The sequence below is a fragment of the Hoplias malabaricus genome, chromosome 5, assembly GCF_029633855.1.
Source record: "Hoplias malabaricus isolate fHopMal1 chromosome 5, fHopMal1.hap1, whole genome shotgun sequence".
Classification (NCBI taxonomy): Eukaryota; Metazoa; Chordata; class Actinopteri; order Characiformes; family Erythrinidae; genus Hoplias; species Hoplias malabaricus.
In genome coordinates, this window is record NC_089804.1 from 17,210,396 (window position 1) to 17,235,727 (window position 25,332).

At 38.0% G+C, this 25,332-nt stretch overlaps 1 protein-coding gene across 1 annotated transcript; it reads left to right on the plus strand.

Annotated features, from left to right (window-relative positions):
- On the plus strand, positions 1–25,248 carry itih6 (inter-alpha-trypsin inhibitor heavy chain family member 6). The gene is made up of 18 exons (XM_066673024.1): positions 1–96; positions 4,775–4,810; positions 7,353–7,507; positions 15,057–15,167; positions 15,562–15,809; positions 17,552–17,721; positions 17,813–17,929; positions 18,384–18,555; positions 18,656–18,921; positions 19,080–20,355; positions 21,739–21,771; positions 22,605–22,622; positions 22,730–22,783; positions 22,884–22,904; positions 23,022–23,075; positions 23,250–23,363; positions 23,505–23,879; positions 24,642–25,248. The coding sequence occupies exons 1-18, from the start codon at positions 1–3 to the stop codon at positions 24,908–24,910; spliced, it is 3,585 nt and encodes a 1,194-aa protein (XP_066529121.1). The 3' UTR covers positions 24,911–25,248.
- Positions 25,249–25,332: the final 84 nt, after the last annotated feature.

A 25,332-nucleotide genomic window follows, 5' to 3' on the forward strand; every position in this document is an offset into this window, starting at 1 on the left:
ATGGGGGGTTGTCTTGTTGGGATTGTACTTAGCTTGTTGGTGATTGGAAGCACTGCAGATACAGGGGAATATAAGGAGCAAACTGTCTCTCTCAAGGTGAGTGTACACTCTTAAATAAAGTTTCTCAAAAAGAACTCTATTACATGAACTTGCATTACTTGTGGACATCTGCTCATCCAATATTTCCATTGCTGTAGTAATAGTTTTCAATTTTCTCGAAGGCCTTATACCTCTCTTGGGAACATTTCAGTGAAGATTTGATGGCAATTAGTCTTATAAACATCTGTAAGATTAGGTATTGATGTTGAAGGATAAGTTCTGGATCACAAACACCACTTCAACTCATACCAAATGTATTCGACAGTTTAAACACTCCAGAGAACACAGTTACACCGCTCTAGATTTCAATGCTGAGGAAATGGGATACTTAACAACCACACAAGTTATGGAAGTGTCAGCGACAGAGAAAAAGACTTAGAGAGTTTTTTTCTCAGAGACAGAAGAGACACTAAGCTCTCCTTACAGGAAGTCTTCTATAAAGAAGAATGGATGTGGTAATAAAGGCAATGCTGGACATATAAAAAAATTCAGATATTTTCCTGATATGAAAAATGAACAACAAAAATATACCAATTATAAATGGATTTAATTAGAAATTAAATGTAAGAACATGGGTGGTACGGTGGCGCAGCAGGTAGCTCCAGGGGCCTGGAGGTTGTGGGTTCGATTCCCGCTCCGGGTGACTGCCTGTGAGGAGTTGGTGTGTTCTCCCCGTGTCCATGTGGGTTTCCTCCGGGTGCTCCGGTTTCCTCCCACAGTCCAAACACACACGTTGGTAGGTGGATTGGTGACTCAAAAGTGTCCGTAGGTGTGAGTGTGTGTGTTGCCCTGTGAAGGACAGGACTGGAGGACTGAAGGACTCCAGGGTGTATTCCCGCCTTGATGATGCACCCAATGATTCCAGGTAGGCTCTGGACCCACCTGAACTGGATAAGCGGTCACAGATAATGAATGAATGAATGCTAACATACTAACTAGAAAGTACCCTGTCCAGAGAATGTTCCAACAATATGTCTAATGATTCTGGACATGCTCGGTTCATCCCTCAACCCTGATAATAATCAGTTACAGGAAATGGATGAATGTATAAATGATTGAATAAATGCATGCATGAATGAATGAGCTGAGAATGTCTGAGGCTAAAACAATATAAATATTAAGTGGCATTTTATCTAAGTGAGAGAAAGTTGTTTCATAGGCTGTTTACGTCTGAGTGTGAGTTGATAGAAGTCATATTACATGTGTTAAGATATTTCCCAAAACATTTTTAAATAATTACATTCACAAAGGGGACAAAATAAATAATAGTTTTCTTGGATATTTTTCCTGCACAGTATTTTTATACTGTAATGTATGTTAATGTAATGTAAACCAACTGTGCTTAGAAATATTTTTACTAGTTCATTCATCATCAAGCTTCAAAAAATACAAAGAATCGCCTCTATGCCCAAATTATCTAATAAAATGTATATATTTATTTATTAATACAGTGACGATTTATATTCAACATACACTCAAATATATATACACAAACCAGTACAGAACATAAGCAATACTTAAAAGAACTGTAGTTTCATTGTAAAGTCCACTTACTAACACTGAATTCATATTTTTGAAGTGTGCCAAGGGTGAAAGTGTGACTAAAGAAAGCTCCCTTGGTACCAGTACAGGCAAAACACACACTTACTGATTTCCCCCATTGAGCTGTTGGTTTTTCGCTGTATTTACAGCATCCTTTCAGGATGTGTGGTCATATATTGACACAGCTAGGATTTGTGTGCAAAGTTAACATCTGAAACCCCTCACTGGCCTCTGTGCACAGTCCTGACATTGACTTCCATTTGCAGCCTTTTCTGTGAATAGCTTGAATTCAGTCTATTTCAGTGTGACATCAAATCTCAACCAAGCCTTGTACCCTGGCGTCTGAGAGCAATGCAACTAGTTTGTGGGTCTCTTGGCTCATGTTTTCTTCATGATACAGTTACTGTCAGGACAAATCCTTCCATATCCAAAATGTTACATTCATAGGAACTTTAATATTTAAAGTAAGTTAGTTTAAAATATAATTTATTGTTTCTGATTCGGGTTATTTCCATCATTAATTCTTTTTAATTTTTTTGCTTTCCTGCAAGTATTTGCAAACTTATCTCCCCAAACATTAGTCATCTACAGTTTTACTCATCAGTAAGTCTCCCCTAGTGCACACAGTGATATCAGCTTTGGGGGGATGGGAGCAAACATGTGATTCCTCCTTGATTTGTGAGGCCAGCCCAAGACTTTTTCAAACTGCAATGCCACAAACAACATACCATGCCAAATGAGGCTGCAAACTGCCCAGATCTGGCATATCAGCAGTCAGACACTCATGTTGGGTAGTACCATAAGAAAGGAGTTTGAAGAGAGGAGGGATCATGGTGCCTAACCGAAAAGTGATATCAGTTGTGTCATCGGGGATTGGACCAGCGATCTCTTGATGCTAACGTAAATGCTTAGGCTTCTGGGAGCTACTGGGAGCCCTTCATGAAAATTAAAAACAGTGTGAAGAACAGCTGCTTTCAAAGCACATAGGAAACAGGGATGAATCTATGTCCTGCTGGAAGATCTTGTGGTGACCATTTTTTCAGTTTTCAGTAGATGCTGCTTCAGTGTTTCTAACAAATCCTCTTATCACGATGCTTTATACACGTTGAATTGCACCAGTATGTATCCCAGCAAAACAGCTCCACAACACGTTGCTTCCACCCACCGTGCTTCACACCTGGGATGGTTGTCTTTGGATTTAAAGCCTCAGACATTTGTCTTCAGACATCAACCTGATTCCCATGGCCAAACTGTTTTGTTTAAACTCTGAACAGAAAATTCTGCTCTAAAAACTTAGTTTCTTTTGCTTGATAGTCATGAGCAAGGATGGGTGTTGCCCAGCAGCCTTTCAGACTATGGTGTAGCACTCTTAACTTTGCTACATAATAGCAACTGCTCCTTCACCAGTTCTACCCTTGTTGTGTTTGGTTTTATTGAAATGTTCAGACCAGATTTCACTCAGAATATGAGCAAAAGAAATGGCCTTAAAGATGCCAAAATAAACATATGGTATGACAGGTTGTAGTTGTGAATAACTGAATATGCAAATTGTTCATTTTGATGTACAATTGATGTCTTGATGTACCTCTGGAGCAACTGTATAAGATTTTGTATCAAAAATGGCAATAATGTGTATTTGTGTGAATATTAAATCAGATTTTGGCAATCAATTTTTTTCTTCTAGAAACCGTTATCAGTCCTGTACAATTGTGTATAAGCCAAGGACTGTTCACTTAACCATATTTTGTTACCATTTATTCTATAGGAAATAAATGTATATACATGGCAATGATCTGTAAATTTATTTGCCTAATTTCTATTTAAATTCTGGGAAAAATACAAATATAGTAGCAATTGTGCCCTTTGTTTTTGCCCTTTTTCTCACAGTAAAAAAAATCTTCATTTTTCATAGAATGTCACCCAAGTATGTAAAATAAAACTAAATCAAATGTATTTGTATAGCGCTTTTTATGACTGATGTTGTCACAAAGCAGCTTCACAGAATTCGAGTAAAGACAGAAGTTTTAATATGAAAGGTAAAACGACAGTGCGGGGCGACAGTGGCAAGGAAAAACTCCCTTAGAACTGAGGAAGAAACCTTGGAATGAACCAAGGCTCACAATATGGGACCTATCATCCTATTTTCAATCTACTTACAAATTATTGACAAAAATAAAAGGGCCCCACACATTACATAGGTCTGCTGTTATGCTCATGTGTACTGACACCATCATAGTATATATAATGTAAGCAACGATGATCACAATATTATTATTAGGAGTCCATGAAAACTACAATGTAGGGTGGGCAGCAAGTCCAAAGCAAGTGGCGGTAGCTAGAGCATGGGCAGCTGGTCTAAAGTGGGTAGCAGAAGAGCTTCCAGCCAGACAGGTGGGCAGTTCACTCTGAAAAAGGTAGAAAGCTAAGTGATCACGTGTGAGCTGTGGGGTGACAGCACCAACATCTCAGTTTATTATAATTCCCTGTGTCCATGGACCCCTGGATCTGCTGCCTTTATCCAACCCGTGCCACCTTTAAAATATTGCCCACAATGTTGGTAATAATGTCTGATTTAATCAGTGTCTACCAGAAGAATGAAAAGTGCTTTATGTTATAACGTTAAATAAGTTTAAGGCTGTACTGAGCTAGGTACTAAGATACAACTCAGAATGATGTTATGCCATTGGATTGGAGACTTCTGTGGTATGTTCTCTCTTTGTCTACATGGGTTTCCTCCAGGTAGTCTGGTTTCCTTCCACAGTCTGAAAAAATATGTTTGTAGGCTATGGACTATGACACTTTTCAGAATGTAAATGAATGAATAAGAGTGTATCACTGTCAGGACAAAAGCTTGTCACTTAATCCTTGTGATATATAGGCCACCAAAATCAAGATGAAGTGGTTAAGAAAGATGAATAAATAAACATTACCTTGAGTAAACATTTGTTGTTTTGAAATAATGAAATAAATTATTCAAGACCTAATAAAAAAAAACACATTTTATTATGATTAAAAATATATTAAAATATATGTGCAAATCCATAAGCCTTGTGGCCTTTGTATTAGTGACATATTTACTTTAATGTAAGTTAGAACTTTTCTAATTGTCATTATTTTGTTGTTTCCTCTCCAGAGATTGAGGCGTCAGAGTAGCACAACTAAACCAGCCGTAAGTACACAATATATACTTGTATACATATTGCAGGAACTCCTTTTTCACAAAAGAAGCAACTTCAGCCTCATGACGCTTAATTGAGGAAAACACAAGAGAGTTAGGCAGGGCTGGAGATAAGGGTGTATTTGCCTGTTTACAATTTTTTAAGCCTTGGAACATAATAATACAGTGAAATATTTAACACTGTATTAAACAAACAGATTATTTTAGATGGTTTTAGAGACGTCATGAGTAAGGTTATAGTCTCCTGAGACTATTTGCCCTTTGTGTATTCTGCCCTGGAATGGCACAATTCTGTAGTTAATGGTAAAAACATTGGATACATGTGGTCCTTGTAATTTTAAAAACATGTGCAGTGGTCAGTTCTGCCAGGGATTTTAGGCCCTGAGCACTTTAGAACCACAGGAAGTTTCAGTTCAGTTAAATGAACCCTGACAATGTGGGGTGTTTGCTTCTGGAACAAAATAATCATCCAGTTCACTTTTATTCCAGTGTCCCTGGGTTGCATGTTTCTTTCATTGAGCAATAACAGTCATACAATAAACACAATTCAAGTTTCTGTCATTTCAATCAGCTTAGAGACAATCAGCTTGGAGAAATCATGAGTAAAACTACAGCAATTAAGATTAGGGCTAACATTCTTAAGGTAATAGCTACATTGAAACAAAAACACTCTAATGATTATGAATATTTTGAAGTCAGTTTCCACAGCTTATTTCTGAGATGACGTGTATCTGACAGTCTACTGTCAATGTGAATGGAAACTATAATGTATTTACCTTGTGTAACAAGCCATACAGTGTATTTATCATGGACCAACACATGGATTTCACAAGTCTGGACCATAATCTATGGTAAAGTGTGGTTAAAAGCCATATCAATTACAAGAGCAGAAGAGATTGCTTTAATGTTACCTTGGCACATTACAAAATGTAAGAAAGTTTACGGTTTGGGAAATAAAGTTAAATCTACCACTTATATATATGAGCATTTTATATTAAGTGTGATTCCAGTTGATACCATCATAATTATAATGTTGCACGTCACATATGAAAGAATGTTTCTTTTCATGCACCCACAGCGCAGATAGCTTGGCATCTGTAGCCAGACCAAAGTGGTCTGAGTGAGGGCCAAGTAAACAGAGGGTGAGCTATTCACTCTCCTGTGGGTTGCTCTCAGATGTCGGCTCTGGCCAAGCTGACGGCAGGGGATTAAAAAACTGCAAAGTGCTCAGATAAAAATAAAAAATAAACTTGCATAAACAACTTATTGTAGAGAAGTATATGGTACCTAATTTCAGAATGTGTGGGTATACTCTGAGTTGCACCATGTGAGATACTTTTGGTTAAGATTGAAAGAAGGATTTTGGATGGGAAAAAGCCTGCTAAAATATGATGCTTATGCTGTAAAGTTTGAAAGAGTCAAGAGTTCAGAAGTCACACACAACTCAAGAACAAGTTTCAAATCAAGTGCTTGGTAGTCTTATATACAAATGCATTACACTTACAAACATAGGGGGACAATAGTAGATAAATCCCTTCCGTCTTTTGAAGACATGTCCCCCGTCAAGTTTTGACTGAGTTCTCTTTGGGGAAACACTTTTGTTTTCACAGTCACATTCAAAACACATTAAATCACTATCATGTTGCAAAATTTTCTTTCACATGTTGCTTGCAATTACATGTTTCCACCAGAGAGGTGACCAAATCCACAAAGATTATGAAGTGCTTCTTTAAAAATAAAGCTTCATTCAACTTAGGTGGCACGGTGGCTCAGCAGGCAGTCTCTGAGTCACACAGCTCCAGGGACCTGCAGATTGTGGGTTTGAGCACCGCTCCAGGTGACTGTCTGTGAGGGGTTTGGTGTGTTCGACCCGTGTCCTGTGGGTTTCCTCTGGGTGCTCCTTTTTCCTCCCACAGTCCAAAAAGCACACATTGTTAGGTAGATTGGCGACTCAAAGTATCCATAGGTGTGAGTGTGTGTGTCGCACTGTGAAGGACTGGTGGCCCCTCCAGGGTGTGTTCCTGCCTTGCACCCAGTGATTCCGGGTAGGCTCTGGACCCACCACAACCCTGAACCGGATAAGTGATGACAAACAATGAATGTAGTCAACTCATACATTATAGGGCAGATTTAAATTGTATAATGCTAAATGACATGTTCATATGTTGTTTTAAGTAACTGATTTTTATTTGAAGAACCCCCAACTGAACTTTATTAACAGAACCCGTATCAGTTTTTACAGTGACCGTGGCTCACAATCTAAGTCCAATATGATAATATAGGTTCTCCTGGTAATATATTGAATTCCATTTACAGAGACACATTTCATGTGTATTGTTCTAGGTCTTGTGCAGGTAAATTATCACATCAATTTTGCTGGAATTCTCAGTCGAGCTTGTATCACATTAATCTACATTCTTTTAAAATGGCGATTCCCTAGTAATAATTTGTGTGTGAAAAGAGTTTAAGCTTAGCAGCTTGTGGGAATTTTGATTATGTGATTTGTCCTTTTTGGTATCCACTGTACCCCTAGCTGAAGATCACAGACTACCATGTGAGATGCACTGTCATATCCCGTTATGCTCTGACCACTGTGGAGAGTACAGTGTGGAATCAGCTCCATCTCACTAAGGAGGCTGCCTTCGAGGTTGACCTGCCTCCCTCTGCCTTCATCTCCAACTTCACCATGTGAGTCACACACAGCACATTAGATACTGCCTCTTAATTTGATATCCTATACAAACATTGATGTAGTAATTATGTATATGAAAGTGTGGCTTAAGGGCATAAGCGAAAATAATGTGCTTGTTATGGTTCCTTGGTTGAAAAAAATAAGCTGTATGTATAAAATACATAATTATTATGCAAAGATAAGGTTTAAATTGGCAATAAAACATACATTCAAACTTTTTATTGTCACACGAAATAAATGATGTATATCTGATACTGTATCTTTATAGTACTGGCTTTATATATATTTTTCTTGCTGCCCATTTGCTGTTATTGAGAGACTAATTTCTAGCTATTTTGGACCATTTCTACTGTTACATTTCACCTTACAATGTAAAGTCCCACTGTCATTTGAAATGTTGAGCAATAAAAAGTTGTTACAAAGATTTGATATAACTATGATCCTGTTACATCAAGGAATAAAAAGTACCATATTACCTAATGTATCTTAATTCTATCAAGGGAAAAGAAATACAGCACAGTTTCCTTGCTACATATCTCAGTTGTATTATTCGGCTTCTTGAGCAGAGTGATTTCTCAGTTTTCTTCTCTGTGTGACATGGCAGGCTTGTAATTGCGTTAATGGTTCATTCACTGGGAAAGAATCGGAGTAAAACAAAATATGCTGCAGAATAAATATGCTGCAATTAATCCTTGAAATAATAATCAAAACCAACCTTTCATTCTCATCTGTCACAAAGAATTACTAGACAACGAGGATCAAGTAAGGATTTGGGAAAAAAAATTAAGGGTTTTAGGGGAAAAAAAAAGGGCCGGCAAGAGGTGCAATACAGAAATAAAATTTCAGAGGAGATTCTCTCAGTAACTTTAGCTCCACAGAAGAAAGGAAACACATTAGTGTGTGAGTGAAAAACCTGAAAACCACCTTTCCTTTAAAAAGTGCAAAAAAAAAAAGCAAAGTGTATATAAAATGCCTGCAAATAAGAAAATGACAGCCTGGTAGGCCAGCCAGAAGCTGGATTTGGGGGCGGAAGTGGTTCAGAAACAGGGTGCAGATGAATAGCGGGCTTTGTAGAGAGAAGTCAGAAAGTTAATAGAGAAAATAACATGAGCAGGCCATGTTCCCCTCCTCTTCTTGGCCACTGGATTTACTGAGGCATATAGCCAAGATACACACACACACACACACTTACGTGTGCACTAACTACATACTAAATACAGTATGCACAAGTACAATACACCCACACATTTATAACCATGCTATGTTATTTTCTAAATTGAAAGAGGAATAAAGCACATTCAAACAAAAGCCCACAAAGTTTAACTTTGCATCATTTAAACCCTATAGTTTTATTTATAAGACAGTACTTCAAATGTTGAAACTATTTGCCCATTATGTATTTGATGCCAGCAACATTTATTTATTTGTTACACTTATATAGCGCCTTTCTAGATACCCAAGGATGTTTACAAGATGTTCCAAATGTTTTCTGACTGGAGAAAAAGACTGGCAAATTTGTGTAATGCTACAAAAATATAAATGAGGACAATTGGTAATAGGCCTGTGAGATGTTTAGGTTTATAAAGAGCGTCTCAGGGAGGCCTAGTCTTTCAGAAATAAAGACAGGGAGGGGTTCACCACCTTGTGAAAAACTGCGTGGGCAAACAGTGAAGTAAACCAATGATAAATGTTTCTCAACCTAAACTAGTAAAGACCCTTTTCATCATGTACAGCACATAATATCAGTAAAAGTTTCAGAGAATCCAGAGAAATCTCTATAAGCAATGAACAAGGCCCAAAATCAACTATCTGGGACTATCTGACTTGTTAAAAGTACATAGTTCAAAGCCAGCATCTGTACGGGTGCAATAGTGTACATTTGATGGGTGATTTGCACATCTGTGAAGGCACTGTTAACGCTGAACTATATATACACAAGTTTTGGAGAAACTTCTTTCTGGGAAAGCCTTGTTTTTTTCTGTAAGGCAACACCTATCCACATTCTGCGTGGATCACAAACAGCATCAGGGGCATAGCAAACGTGTTTCCCCGTTGCTAAAACCACCCCAATTTTTTTCAGATTAAACCGTGCTAAAAATGTTACGTAGGGGCACGCGCACACACACACACTAGGCACGCGCACACACACACACACACAGGGAGAGAGAGAGAGACAAACACAGACGATCACAGAAAATGTTAGCGTCAGTGACAAGGGAACAAAAGCTACAGATTTCAAAGTGAGCGAATGAGGTGTGTGTGTGAGCAAAGTATAAGAACATTCTCCTGTTCTGCTGGATTTTGGAAAAGAGTCAGCACTCAACAGGTAGAAAGAAGTGATAGCAGGCTCTGCATCATGCTAAAATTAATGAAGCAAAATTCATTATGAATATGTATGACGAGGTTAATCTGTGAACCGATGGTATTGCTTTACAGGCTTTATCTAGTCTATTTGCTAGGGGGTAACTTTAACGTTAGTGCAAAGCCAAACCTGAGTCATTCTCTTGCTATCTAATATTGTCCTATCATAGGACTGTGATTTGAAAAAGTCTTTATTTTTTTTGTCATGCAATATTAAGATGCACAAAAGGAAAAGGCAGGGGAAGACAAACATTTCAGAGGGGATTTTACTTCTCCAACCCAGAACATCCCCACTTTTGACAAGCTTGATACATCCCTGATCTCCTGTCTCCTTAGTAAAAGAGTCTAGAAGCTAAACTAGTCTAGATCTGTCACCACTGAAATCACATTATATAATGGGAATACACTATAATGGATACCCTATAACAAGCAAGAATGGGATAATACATTTTCTTTCTAAAATGCAGCACCTGGTGTCCTCAGTTCCCAAACATTTACAGAGGTGACGCAACAGTGTTAAACATGTCCTTATCCAAACGTATATGGAATGGCTTGCTGGTATCAAATTCAAAATGGCAATTATTTAACGTGTTGATTTTTTAAACACACAAATGAATAATTTTACCATGTTCAACATTTTTTCATGCTTTGCTTAATCCACTCATTTATTTCTAATAAAGTTTTTGAAGCTGGAATATAGAGGTTCATTTTAATGTCTAAGCTGTGAGCTGCACGCTTACATTTTCTCAATTAAAGGTTTTTTCCAAGTTTCACTGTAATTGATGTTAATGGTCGCCCTGAAACATTCACTCAAAAATGGAAAGGTCCTATTTAAAAAATAATTCATTCATCCATTGCCTGAAACCGCTTATCCAGTTTAGGGTCATGGTGGGTCCAGAGCCTAACCAGAATCACTAGACACAAGGCCGCCAACAGGGCGACACACAAACACAGACACTTGAGTCGGCAATCCTACCAATGGGTGTTTTTGGACTGTGGGAGGAAACCAAAGCACCCAGACTTGAACCCACAATCCCCAGGATCCTGGATCTGTGTAACTATGCTCTAATTCAAATATCAAAAAAGTAAACTGAAATGTTATAATAAAGTAAAAAGAACAGTTTCCTCTAATTCATTTGTTGTGCATACCACTCTACACACATTTGTTTTATACTATACAAGACTAGTAGTTTAACTTAGGGTTAGTCATGATTTATAACAGAATGTCACTGACACTGCTAATATTAGCATTTTACAGAAAACACTTAATACAATAAATGTAATACTTTTTGCACAGGTTGCATTTTATGCTTTTTCATATCCCCTAATATGTTAATTTACACTAATTATCCATTAAATTGTGCAAAAATGTTTAATTTTAAAATATAATCTTATTTCAAACAAATTTCCTTGAAAACATGTCGTTTGACGAGGGGTGCCCTTGATTCAGACACCAATATATATGTTTGTCTTTATTAGAAGCACCACTATGCAGGCCATAACTGAAGTACCAGTGTTCATCAATTTTCCCAGCTATGCACAGTCCTCTCATATAGCAGGCATACAGCTGCCTCTATATTCCACTGACCGCTGAGCTCCCCATTCAAACTGGCCCTGTCCTAAACAAGCTCTGTTTCAGAACTACCAGTTTATTTTGGTGGGTCGTTGTTGATCTTTATTTAAATGTTTGGCTAAAAGGGGTCAATATTAAATTTAGCTTTATCATTCCTTTGCTCTACCGCAAGGATAAAAGGTCTGTGTAACTGGCTTTGGGTTGCAAGCTATGGAGGTGTATATTATTGGGAAATATTGGTATATGAGGTAATGGTGTGTGTGTGTGGTTACGTTTTTCCAGTAATCATGTTTTCTGAGGGAAATTACTTTTTCTGCTTACCCCTGCATCAACTTCACCTCCTGTTTGTGTATTGTATAACAAACATCTTAAATAAACATCTTGTGAAAAAACACTTTCACCTAGATTTCTGGCCTTTTAGCTGCTAGACTAAAATTAGAACACTCAACAGGCAGAAAGAAGTGATATCTGTTTTTATTTAACAGTAAGGGACTCTTGAGCAATGGAGGAAAGTCATGTGGTCTGACGAGTCTAGATTTACCATGTTCCAATGTAATGATAAGAAGGGAAGGGCAGTGTTGAAGGTCCAAACTTCAGGCAGCAGTGTTGTGATCTGGGTTTCCTCCAGTTGAACAGGTCAGGGCTCAACAACCTAAACCAAACTCAGCTGTGTGCCTGATTAACCATTCTTCCCTGTTGGCATGGACATAGTCAAGACAATGCCAGGATTCGTCAGGATCAAGTTGTGAAGCAATGGTTCTGGTAGCATAGGGAATCATTTTCATACATGAACTGGTCACTGACATTGACCCCACTGAAAGTATGTGGGATGATGAGTATGTGTGTTAAGACCCATTGTCAATACAGTGGGTTTCATTCATGAAATGCAAGCAGAAAAAAATTGTTCGTAAATCACTTTTTTTCACAAATCCGTATTCATCAAAATGTTCATTGTCTCAATGTTCTTAAGTACAAACAAAATTTACATATGCTCCTGAAAATGCATATAGTTTGCATAGTGTCCAAAAGACATTGAAAGTATCATTTAACATGACAGAACTTTAAATAAAAGTTATTAAAAACAATTAAAATGCACAAACTAACTAAAATAATTAATTAATATTCAAACAATTATTTTGTAATATAAAATAGTTTAGTGTCTGTAACTTGTTTTAACTTGATGTTGACTGCTGCTGGATTTAACAGACAACTGTAATGTGAAAGCTTACCCAGGGATGGGTTGAAACCAAGGAACCCTGCGTGAGCTACTAGTGGAGTAGTTCGTTAAATGGAGTCAAGTGCAGAACAACCAAAAAACGGAAATCAGCTAAAAACAAAAAGGGACTTCCCAAATTAAAGAAGGAAAAGACAATTAAATAGGCGAAGATGCCAAACCAAAAGATTTGAGAAAAGAAAAAACACAAGTTTAGCAATCTTTTTTTTAAAATAAAAGAGATAAACAAAGAACAAAAGACTCAAGAAGATTTCACAGGAGAGAGACCCAGGAGAACACTCTAGGGACTTTACCAAAATTACCAGCTAGGCTTGTGCGGCACTCTTGAAAAGAGAAACCCAAGACTGAGCACTGAGGTGTGTGTTGGCTTTCCTTAAGTAGGAGAGAAACAAGTGCTGCTGATTTCTCTTGACTAAGTTGTGTTGGCTCCATGTCTCCCTCTGTTGGCTGGGGTTGGCCTAGTGGGCAACTGGGCCCCTGTCTGAACCCTTACAATAACTCTACAAAAAGAATTTTAACATCCTTGGAAAGGATACATGTTCATGGTTTATTAACTGAGTGATGTCTCGCTTTAAGTCAGTTGACTATCGAGATCCATTTTTTTATATCTGTGCATGTGCACCATTTTAGAACCCCATACTGTTCCTGAACCTGCACAGGAGCTGTCTGTGCTTGGCTACTTGTACACTGGACTGTTTAAAACACGAATTTCTAAGCCTTCAATCATCCAAGCATCATCCCAGGAATTTTAAGCTATGTTATACTTGATGTCCCGTAACTGGTAAGAGTGTGTGCACACCAAAACGATATAATCACAGTGTCTGAGTCTCATGTATTTACTCAGTGCCCTGTTGCTGCGCGCACCTCCGATGCACCTCCGATGTTTTATAACTTGCTTCATACCAAATGGACCCATTTAAAGGAACACTTGCAAATCAGGAACAAATCCACAGACATTAATCTTTCTATGAGTGTTTACAGAGAGAGTCAAATGGCCCAAAACTCATAGAAGGAGCTTGAATCAAGAATAAACGCTTTTAGCTTCAGTGCAGCTTCCCAGCTTTTAGCAGATTTGTGCAGGGCAAACTGCAGTGAATGTATAGTATTGTGCAAATATCTCAGGCCCATAAAAAGATTCATTCATTTATTCATTGTCTGCAAATGCTTGTCCAGTTCGTGGTGGGTCCGGAACCTACTGGGAATGTTTGGGCATAAGGCAGGAACACACCCTGGAGTGGGCGCCAGTCCTTCACAGGGCAACACACACACTCACACATTCACTAACACCTAAGGACACTTTTGAGTCACCAACCACCTAACAACCTGTGTATTTTTTGGACCGTGGGAAGAAACACGAGCACCCGGAGGAAACCCACGTGGACACGGGGAGAACACACCAAACTCCTCACAGACAGTCACCCAGAGCGGGGCTTGAACTGACAACCTCCAGGTCGCTGGAGCTGTGTGACTGCGGCACAACCTGCTGTGCCACTCCCCTAAAATGATCATTATTTAAAACAATGTGTTTTCTAAATAAGACTTGTGCTTGTATACAATTATATATAATTATAAATACAAAATAGGATTTTGTTTCCTAAAAGTGTATGTGTTGTGAGCGAGTGTGGAAAAAAAACATTTCTGCTTGATTGTATTAATTTGTGAAATCAATAGCACATTTTATTTAGCATTTTTAAAAGCGCATTTTATTTAAAGTTAATATCCCCTCAGAACATTTTCTTTTGATTTCTTTAGATTTATAAGGTTTTTGCTGCCATTCCTAAGTCTGACCACTTCCTTATAAGTAGGTCATTTGAAATTCTTGGACACAGATTATGGTAACGTCATGTTAATTGAAAAAAAAACGTGCAAAATTTTTCAGGAATGTCCATTTCCTCATAAATTACGTGCAATTTGCTGGTGATTTTTAAAGAAGGTTTTATGAATGAGGCCCAATGACTCAGCCAAAAATATATGCAACTTTGAATAAACATAAGGACGTTGTAACGCTGCATATGGTTGTCAGTGCTAGATTGAATTTGCTCCTTAAACAAACTAAAGATGGTCCAATGAAATAAGTGTGCAACTATTTTTTGTTTAGGCAGTGTATTTAATTGTTGCTTGTTACCAATACAAATTGAAATGTAAGACAATGCAACAAGATATTGTCCATGTAATTTTTGGACAATTTTTATTTAATGGACCACTCATTATAAAAATGTAACACATTTCAAACAGAAAGGGCTTTGAAATAATGCAAAATATTGTTGCACTGGGCACTATAGCTTCCGAGATACAGCACTGGCTCCCTTTAGTTTTAACTATTGTTTATAAAACAAAACTCTAAAGTAATTTGCTTTGCTTCCAATTATCCTCTCAGCACGTCTAACGGCAAGGTGTATGTGGCTGAGGTGAAAGAGAGGGCTGCTGCCAGGAAGATCTATGACACGGCCAAGAAACACGGGAAAACAGCAGGACTTGTTGCCACCAAGTGAGTCCAAAAGCTTATTTGATACCTTGTCTGCTGGAATTAGGCTATGTTTCTTCTGGCACTCACTGAGTGAGCAGATTTCCACTTAAAATGGGTATTAACCATGTTTCTTTGGCCTCTGAGGGTCTGCCCATTACGTGTACTGTGATAATAATTCACACATGTTCAAAACACAGCCATGATTCAGAAGGATTTTATATTTGAAAGAGTCCAGGACATTAGTTATTGTATTCAAGCTTTTGTGAACGTGAAATTTTTAGACTAAGGCAATTATTTTTGGATTAGTTACACCATTATAGTCACTGTGAAACTGGGAAATGGAGAGCGCATATACATAAAGAACGTAAACATTGACCCTACATTGCTGAAGATGATGTGTATATGGTATGTACAGGGAGCGGGAGACTGAGAAGTTTCGGGTGGCCGTCAGTGTTCCTCCTGGAACCCAAATGTCCTTCTCTTTGACTTATGAGGAGCTGCTGACTCGCCGACTCAGCCACTATGAGTTGGGTTTGGGTCTGAGGCCAGGGCAGCCGGTTCAGAATCTTTCTGTGGATGTTACGGTAGCAGAGAGGACCGGAATCAGCTTCATCAAAGCCCTACCGCTCAGGACCAGCCGACTGCTCACCAACACTGTCTCAGGTGCCATTCACAGATATTCAACAGCTTGTCTCAGAATGAGGGAATAATCTGGAATTTGAAAGGTGATGTAACTCTTGCTTAAATTGTAATGTAGATGCTATAGGTAGCATGTTACAGTTATGAACTTAGTTAGCCTAATTGATACTTTGATGTAGAAGAGTCCAATTTTAGGGCCATTGTATATATCATTAAAAGTTTGACTAGATTAATTTAGAACAGTTTCAACAGCATGATTTACAAACACAATTTCCAGAAAAGTAATGCAATAAATTCTCTTGAAACTTTAATTAACTGACAAATGTACAAGAACTTATTTCACTTATTTTTACTGACCAATTTGATTATGTTACATAAGACACTCCAAAAAAAGCTCTGACCAAAACAAATAAGAGTGAATAAATTAATACTTTTTTTTTTTTGCTTTTTTGTTGAAGCATTACACTAAAAGTGGGTGAATGTTAAAGATATTAAATGAGCATACACCAAAGGCTTAGACTTAGCAAACAAAAGTTGATCAATGCTCACCATTTTATGACAAACTTTGAGAAATTTGTCAATTAGTTCAAACTGGAACAATTTTCAGTGAAAGATTGCTAAGAATTTAGGTCTTTTACCATCAACAGTTCATAATATCATAAAAAAAATCAGTGAATCATTTGAAATCTTGGTGCGTAAAAGCCATTGAGAAATTGGTATTGTTTAAGAAACAAACACCGTAGCAGCACATGGGCTCAGGAGTACTTCATGTCACTTAATCATTGTCACATTGCCCCTGCATCAAGAAATGCAAAACAAAACTTTATTCTGCAAAATGGATGCCACATATTTATGTTGCATATAAACACTGCTGAGTTCTCTGGGCCCCAAAGCCCAGTTGTGTTCTGTGGTCAGACAATTCCATGTTTCAGCTTGTTTTGGGGGAAAATTGACCTTGGATTCTACATGCCAAAAATGGAAAAACATCCAGTCTGGAAAAGTGTAAAAAAAACAGCAAGTGTAATGGCATGGGTGTGCATTTGTACCTATGGCATTGGTGATCTGGACATATGTGAAGGTTCCATTGATACAGAGGCTTATATCTATATTTTGGACAAACGTGTGCTGCCATGAAGAAGATGACTTTTCCCAGGTACTTCATGTCTATTTCTGCCAGTACATTGCCGGGACTCATTCTGTTATAAGGGCATGGTTTGACTGGCATTCCAGTAGTCCAGATCTGTCTTCTATTGAAAATGTATGGCACATCATGAAGAGGAGAATCAGACAATGGTTTCCACTGACTGTTGAGCAGCTTAAGTCATGTATACACCTGGAATGGGCAAACATTTCATTTGCTTAACTCAAAACATTAGTATCTACAATTCCCAAATGATTAAAAAGTACCTTTAAAATACCCAATGGTAAACATGCCTCTGTCCCAGCTATTTTTGAATGTGCTGCAGGCATTTTTGTTTATTATTATTATTTAACAAACATGTTGTATTTAACAAATAGAATTGAAAATCTGAAACATTTTCTTTGTCCTTTAGTCATTTAAATAAAGGTGCAAGCATATCAAATATAACTGACAGATTTTATTTTTTTTATTGTATTTTTAGAGCATGCCACAACTTTTCTGGAAATGGGGTTAGTAAATCAACTTCAAAGTTATTTTGAACATACATTTGCTAAGCCAGGCTCTGTAATGATCTTCAATGATTTCAGCATGCTCAAACTCTGAAACTGTTTGCACATGCTTGCAGCTGAGGCCGAAGCGCCCCCCTCAACTCAAGTTCAGAAGAGCCCACACTGTGCTCATGTTCATTACAGCCCTAGCCTGCAACAGCAAAGGAGCATCTCACCAAAAGGACTCAATGCAGACTTTGTTGTCCAGTATGACGTGGAGATGAAAGATTTAATGGGAGACATTCAGGTAACATCACTGTTGCTAAAATCCCAATGACAATTCCTGCAGTAGACAGAAGGGAGATTTTTATGGTGTGTGTGTTTTTGATTCTCCTCAGGTGCAAGATGGCCACTTTGTCCATTATTTTGCTCCAAGGGGCCTGCCAGTAGTTTCCAAAGATGTAATCTTTGTCATCGATGTCAGCGGCTCTATGATCGGCACTAAGATAAAACAGGTATCTTTAAGATATTATCACTGAATTAAATAACTCAAGAATGAGCAAGTGGGCAACCTGATAGTGTCTGAGGTTGTGTCTCAGAGCTCCATGATCTCAGGGTCCAGGGTTCAATCCCCACCATGATTGATTTGCCAAGTTCTCCCTGTGTCTGTGTGGGTTTCCTCTGGTTGTTCCAGTTTCTTCCCATAATGCAAAAACCCATGTTGGTGAAGTTGTCCACAGATGTGATTGTGTGTGTGTGACTGTGAGTGTGTTACAACTTGCAATGTACTAGCGCCCTGTAGAGGGTATGTTCGTGGATTGCTTTCAATGATTATGGGTAGTCTTTAGACATGAAATAACCATAAGAATATGCAGATACTATGTAAGATTAATGAAAGAATGAATTAAATAAACATGCAAATAGAAATTTGAGTAGAATACTTGGTATCTTATATTCTTACTTTGACAGACCAAGGCAGCCATGTCTACTATACTGGGTGATCTCCGTGAGGGTGACTACTTCAATCTCATCACATTTTCGGATAAGGTGCACACATGGAAGAAAGGACGCACTGTACAGGCCACAAAGCAGAACATAAAGGATGCAAAGGAGTTTGTCAGGAAAATTGCTGCAGAGGGCTGTAGGTTTCTTCATGATCTTTGCCATATGTTGATAGATAAATATCCTTTGGAGACATTTACTAGTAGCATCTCTCTTTCCTTTCCAATTAATCTCACTAGGGACAAACATTAATGCAGCCCTCCTTTCTGCTGCCCAATTGGTCAACCCATCCTCATCCTCATCTTCATCACCACGGCAAGTACCAATGATTATCTTCCTAACAGATGGAGAAGCCACCACTGGAGTGACTGCACAGGACCTTATTCTGCGTAATGCACACACTGCCTTGGGCTCAGTGGCACTGTTCTGCTTGGCATTTGGGGATGATGCAGATTTCCCTCTGCTGAAACGATTAGCTCTTGAGAACCGTGGAATAGCACGAATGGTAAGCTGTAATAAATTTATATTCAGTGTAGTACATCAGAAATAAAATAAGGAAAAGCAGGATGTTAAGAACTTAATCCAAAAAGGACTGCAAGATGATATGACTTTAAAATTTGAGATGATTCCCTTTTCTATCTGATTTTTTGCTTGTTTTCTAAGGTATATGAGGATGCTGATGCTGCACTCCAGTTGAAGGGCTTCTATGACGAGGTGGCCAGTCCACTGCTCTCAGATATCCAACTGTCCTATGTGGATAACCAAGCTTACGATGTCACACGGGCTCTCTTTCCCAACTATTTCCAAGGTTCTGAGCTTGTGGTTACAGGCAGAATTAAGCCAGGAACAGATAACTTGAAAGTCTCACTGACAGCAAGCGACTCTAAGCAAAATGTAATGGTGGAAAATGACCTTGCACTGGCCAAGTTAGAGGTGAATGGGACAGCATCATTGTTTGAATGTGTAAGAGAACTGAATGGAATTTCCAGCTTTGTGCAACGCCTCTGGGCCTTTTTCACAATCAAGGAACTCTTGCTGGCTAAAATCAACACCACAGACTCTGTGACACAGCGCTTATTAATGGAGAAAGCAACCAACCTTTCCCTCAAATACAACTTTGTCACACCTGTTACCTCACTGGTAGTGGTCAAACCAGATATTGAGGAGCCAAATCCAACTAGTGCATCCTCAACCACAACTACATCAAGGCCTGCCACAACCACTATGGCAAGTGTGGGAAGCATGATCACACAGACCTCTACTGCTCCTTCTCAAACTGTCACTACGACAGCAACAGGGAGCAAGAAGTCCAGTTCTATTGCAGCTCTCAAAATAAGCAAACCTCCTCCCACCAAACCCATTCGACCCCACGTCCCTCCTCTAGGGCTACACACAACAGGGCGTCCAGGAAAAACTCTTCCTTCTCCAGGCACAAATGTGGTACTCCCGTCTCCAAAACGCACCACAACTATAACACCAAGCTCATCTAAAACCCCCACTGCCTCCAGTAAGACCTCCACTCTAACCAGCACCATAAGAAGTGTAACTGCTCCAGGCCTTGGTAAGAGCACTCTCCGACCGCAACACACGACCAGGACTGTTACTCCACCCACCAAGAATTCCACCACTATGCACAGAACTATTAAAATCTCCATGTCTACTGTGAATAACAAATCCCAGACAACAACCACCTCAGGAAGACCAGTTATGTTTGAGGGGAAATCCACATCCTCACCTGACAGTGAGAATTTCACCACAGCTGAAGTTTCCACATTCCCAGCAGATGTCCAGGCAGTCCCCTTACCTACTGACACCCCTGTGCAGCCTGACCACGAAATAAATGTGGATCTGGACATTGCCACCCTTGTGGCTGCTACTTTTGCCCCTATGCCAGGTATTACTGATGCACCCAAGCTGTGGGAAGCTTCTGGTATTTTAGGTAAGTGGCGGAGTTATACTCATGCTTAAAAGTTCTCTCAGGTCTGTTTTGGGCAAAAGGGATTAAGTATTCAGCAGCTGAATAAATGCAACTGAATTTCTTTAACTCGTTCATTCATTGTCTGTAACCCTTATCTGGTTCAGGGTCAGGTGGGTCTGGAGCCAACCAAAAAATGTTGCTGTCACACAGCTCCAGGATCCTGGGGTTGTGGGTTCAAGCCCTGCTCTGGGTGACCCTCTGTGAGGATTTCATTGTGTTCTCCCCATATCTGTGTGGGTTTCCTCTGGGTGCTCCGGTTTCCTCCCATGGTCCAAAAACAACACATTGGTAGGTGGACTAGCTATTCAAAAGTGTCCATAGGTGAGAATGTGTGAGTGTGTGTCACCCTGCGAAGGATTGGCACCCTCTCTAGGGTGTGTTTCTGCCTTGCACCCAGTGATTCTGGGTCGGCTACAAACCCACCGCAACCCTGAACTGGATAAGCAGTTACAGACAACGAACGAATGAATTAATGTACCACAGGGCAATTTTCCACTTTGTCTAAATCTATTTTAAATGAGCTCAGGCTTGAATTCAGTGCCATTTGGGAGCCCAAAGACCACAGCTAACCAATATCGATTTTAGGCCTTGTCCCCTTGCATAAGATAAGATATAAGATGCATAAGATTTCTCTGGATCTCTTAATTATATTATCTTCTGTAGATAACAAGCTCCCTCCTTTACGATTTGAAAGTTCTTTACTATTTGAGAATAGTTAGTCTTGAATTATTTCACTATTTCCCATGCAGTCTTTCAGAGTGATAATCCTTATGTTTACTTCTGAAAGACTCTCCGAGATGCCCTTTTTAATCAACTGTTGCCAATTTATTATTATTATTATATATATTTTTAAATATATATTATTACACAACTTTTCCAGTCATTTTTTGCCCCATCCCAAACTTTTTGGAAAGTATTGAGGATGTTGGCATCAAATTCAAAATGGGCATATATCATTAAAAAACAACATATTTTTTTACCAAATATTTCAACAATTGTTTTGTATTTTTTAATATAAATCAATCCAGGTTTCAATGATTTGCACATAATTGCATTCTGTTTTCATTTATACATTTCCAGAGCATCCTAACATTTCTAGAAATGTTGTTTGTATATATAATGGGTTTTCTGCTGTGACAAATAAACTTAGTAATGCCTCAACTCCCCACATTGCCATATATTTTAGTGTTAAAAATAATAGTGAAATAATTTAGTGAAAAAATAATAGTTGTCTTTCTAAAGCTCTGCATTGTAGTAATGTACATTTCATAATATCTGTAGCTCCTCTTCTTTTATTATAGATAGTTACACGATAACTTAAAAATCTTCTCTTCTGTCTGCCAGATGTTTCTACAGCCATCCAGTTTCAGACAAAAGGTAAATCACATACTTATTTACCTCATTATAGACATTTGTGTAGCTGGTATTTGCACAAATTATCTTCAGAAGCTATTACTTTAGGGTTTTAGGTAGGGGTCATGTCAAATTTTGATATGACATTTGTTTTTGTGTGGTTCTGTACTTTTTCCCCTGTATACAGAATGGAAACAAATATTTAAATATTCATATATATACTGTGCAAAAATTTTAGGCACATGCAAAAAATTTTGGAAAGTACAGATGACTACTAAAGATAAAAAAATAATGGAATTAATTCTTTATTACTTGAAAGAAAAAGACAACAATATGCAGTAAACATTAATAAATGAAACAAAGTCGACCATTTGCTTTTTTTCTTAAATATTAATCCTAGGTACAGTTTATAGAGTTTTATTAAAAAAATTAGATGGTAGTTTTACTGAGAGTCTTGGAGAGTCTGCCACAATTCTTTTAAGAAGTTGTATTGTCACACTTCATTTTTCATGCAAAAACTCAGGAGCCTTCATTATTTTTTTTTTTATTGAACGTAACCTCTTTTTTAATAAGTTGCTTTTTTTACAGACATAAAATTATTATTTTTTGTACCATTATTATTATTATTATTGGTAAAGTAAAATGTTTTTGTACTGACTCAATAATGAGAGTAGAGTTCAAAAGAGTTCACAATACAGAATATTACATTTGCACAGTACTATATATATATATATATATATGAGCATATACAGTATAGCAACAAAAATATTTAATGTTTTCAAGATTTAATGATTTGCAACATACTTGAAAAGCACATAAAGTGAATATCATAATGATGTTTTTTACTATTTTTATAGATATTGAAGCTGTCAAAGGTACGTAATTTTTAAAATCACCATTAAAAGTACTTAATTGTAGATTGTGAATCTTTTTACATTTTCCTGTGTATGTAATTAATTTTTCATGTTTTAAAATTTTGTAGAGTATGATGTCACATATGACTATGACTATGACTACACCATCCATTATGACACCTGTAAGTAAAATAGATAATGAAGAAATATTGATACAACAACTTCATGTATTACATACACTTTATAGGATACAAAAATTATTTATGTCTAAAAATGTTCTAGATTCTGATGAAGACGAAGCAGGTATGACGTTTTTTGTTTCTTTTCTTTTCTATATAAATACTGATTTTTGAAATACTATGTCATTTCACAGTATAATTTCATAGCGAGAGTTAGATGAATTCTTTTTCTACTTTTCAGTAGCTCCAGATAGTCAACACTCAGTAAATCCTGTAAGAATCTTCTCCTCCTCTGGTAAGTCACAAAAGAATTTCATGTCATCAAAGCAGTTCAAAAAACGTTACATTTCATTGTAGTGGTATTAGAGATTTTATATGAAAGAAAAAACTATTTTTTGTGTGCCCTAGAACTGACAGCTTAATAATGTATTTTTCATTTTACCCAAATACATTTCACTATGTTTTAAAGTGGATGGAGATCCCCATTTTGTTGTTACGCTCCCTAAATTGCGACAGAATTTGTGTTTCACTGTTGATGGAGAGGCCAATGATGTGCTGCGCCTTTTGGAGGACCCAGGAAAAGGTAAACACAGGGTCTTTTATTTCTGTTGTTATGGATTTAGATCACTTATAATTAACCAGTCAAATTTGCTATGATGATAAAACTTTGAGAAAATCTGACTTTGCTGTTATTGTAAACATTTGCTACCTTTACATTCTACAGGTATTATAGTGGATGGCCACCTAGTGTTGGCACCTGCAAAGATTGGACTTGAGGATCGGACTCGGACATTCTTCAACAAGATAATCATCAGAGCTGCTAAAAGTGGCATAAAAATCACTCTGACAATTGACTCTGTGGTTGTGAAGGGAGAGAAACTTCAGACTCTGCCAACCAATCAGCAGGGGTCTGTTACTGGCCTTGGCTGGAAGATTGTGCTTGATGGACACCAGAGCTGCTGGATTGATCTTGGGAAGGGTGTGCTCTTTCTGGTCCTCTTCCATCGATATAGTCACCCCAATTACTTCCAGATAGAGCATCTGGGATTCTACATTGCTGAGGGCAGTGGACTGTCCACACTCACACATGGTCTGCTGGGTATGTTACACTATATATAATTTGGCACTGTATTCCCTAAATGCAGCCAAGCAACAAGGCCTTCTATGATTTCATAGAAAGCAAAGTGACTTTGAAAAACTAACTATATACATTTGCAATATATTTGAGTTAAGTTTCATTTAATATAATCCTCATGTTTGTTGTATTACTTTGGTTTCACATTAATGGGTTACAAAGCCTCAAAATGCCCCTTCAGTCAGAGAAAACAGCCTATCATGTTTGGATTAATAATGTATGGCACCAACTATAAATGATTAATAGTCTCATATTTGACTAAGGTTCAATAGTCTAAGGCAGTAGTTCCCAAAGTTTGGGGGATTCTGCCTAAGGGGACCACAAAGCTATTGCAGGGTTGGCGCAGCAAGGCAAACGAATGAGATGCATGATGCATGTAACTTAATTTCTAATGTAAGTGATGTAAGTGTAAGTGATTTTATTGTTAAGTGACTTTATTTTGTCCAATAATGAGTTGCAATTATGCATTAATTTCAGTGTTTAAGCTAAATTCCAGTGGAGTTTGGAAACAAAAGATGCATATGTGCAGTGGGGTGGGAAGTTATTATCATCTACAAAAGGTTGGAGAAATGTTTGGGAACCACTGGTTCCATTCAGTTGCTTGAAAGGCTAAACAGCATGTTTCTCAATACCAGGGCTATTTACAGAATGAACCACTATATGATGGAAGATGGAAGTGAGAAATATTCAGCGATAACGATAACAGTGTAAAATTTTTCCTCACAGGACAGTTTCAGCACAGCCGCATGGAGGTGGTGAGGATAACGGATAACCATGCCACTGGATTCCATCATGCTCAGATAAGCAAGAAGAGCTCTCTGGCCATGGGCCTGCTGAAAAAAGGGGATGAGCACATTCCAGTCACCTTGCAGGACAAGACCCTGAAGGACACAACACGCAAGCGCCACGCTGCCCACTGCTGGGTGGTGCCAAAAGTGGAAGTAGAACGGCTTCTGGGTCACACATACCAAAACTATGTTGTTGATCATGTATAAAAGCCCTGCTGGTACTTCTGGCATCATTGACTCTGATCTACAGCATCACAATGGGGCCTAGAAGGAGAGCTGGACACTGGTGCTTATAAGTAAGCATCTTCAGCAGTAAAGACTTGCTTAGATATGCATTGCTGCACAAAATAAGAATGAACAAATTACACAATGGAAGTCAGTGTAGTGTGGAAGTCATCTTGTGTGGAGTAATCCAGGACTGAATGCATTGTCAAAACAGGTGCACCTAAAATGAGAACATTAAAGGAGTTTCTCATATTCTGAGGAGAAATTACCAAAGAACAATTATATAGAAGTCACTACAAGTACTGTAGCACCCATGATTGGGAGACGAGAATTAGAATGATTTTAATATGTTCTGAAAATACATAAATTATCTATTTTCAAAATAATAAAGATTTTTATTATTA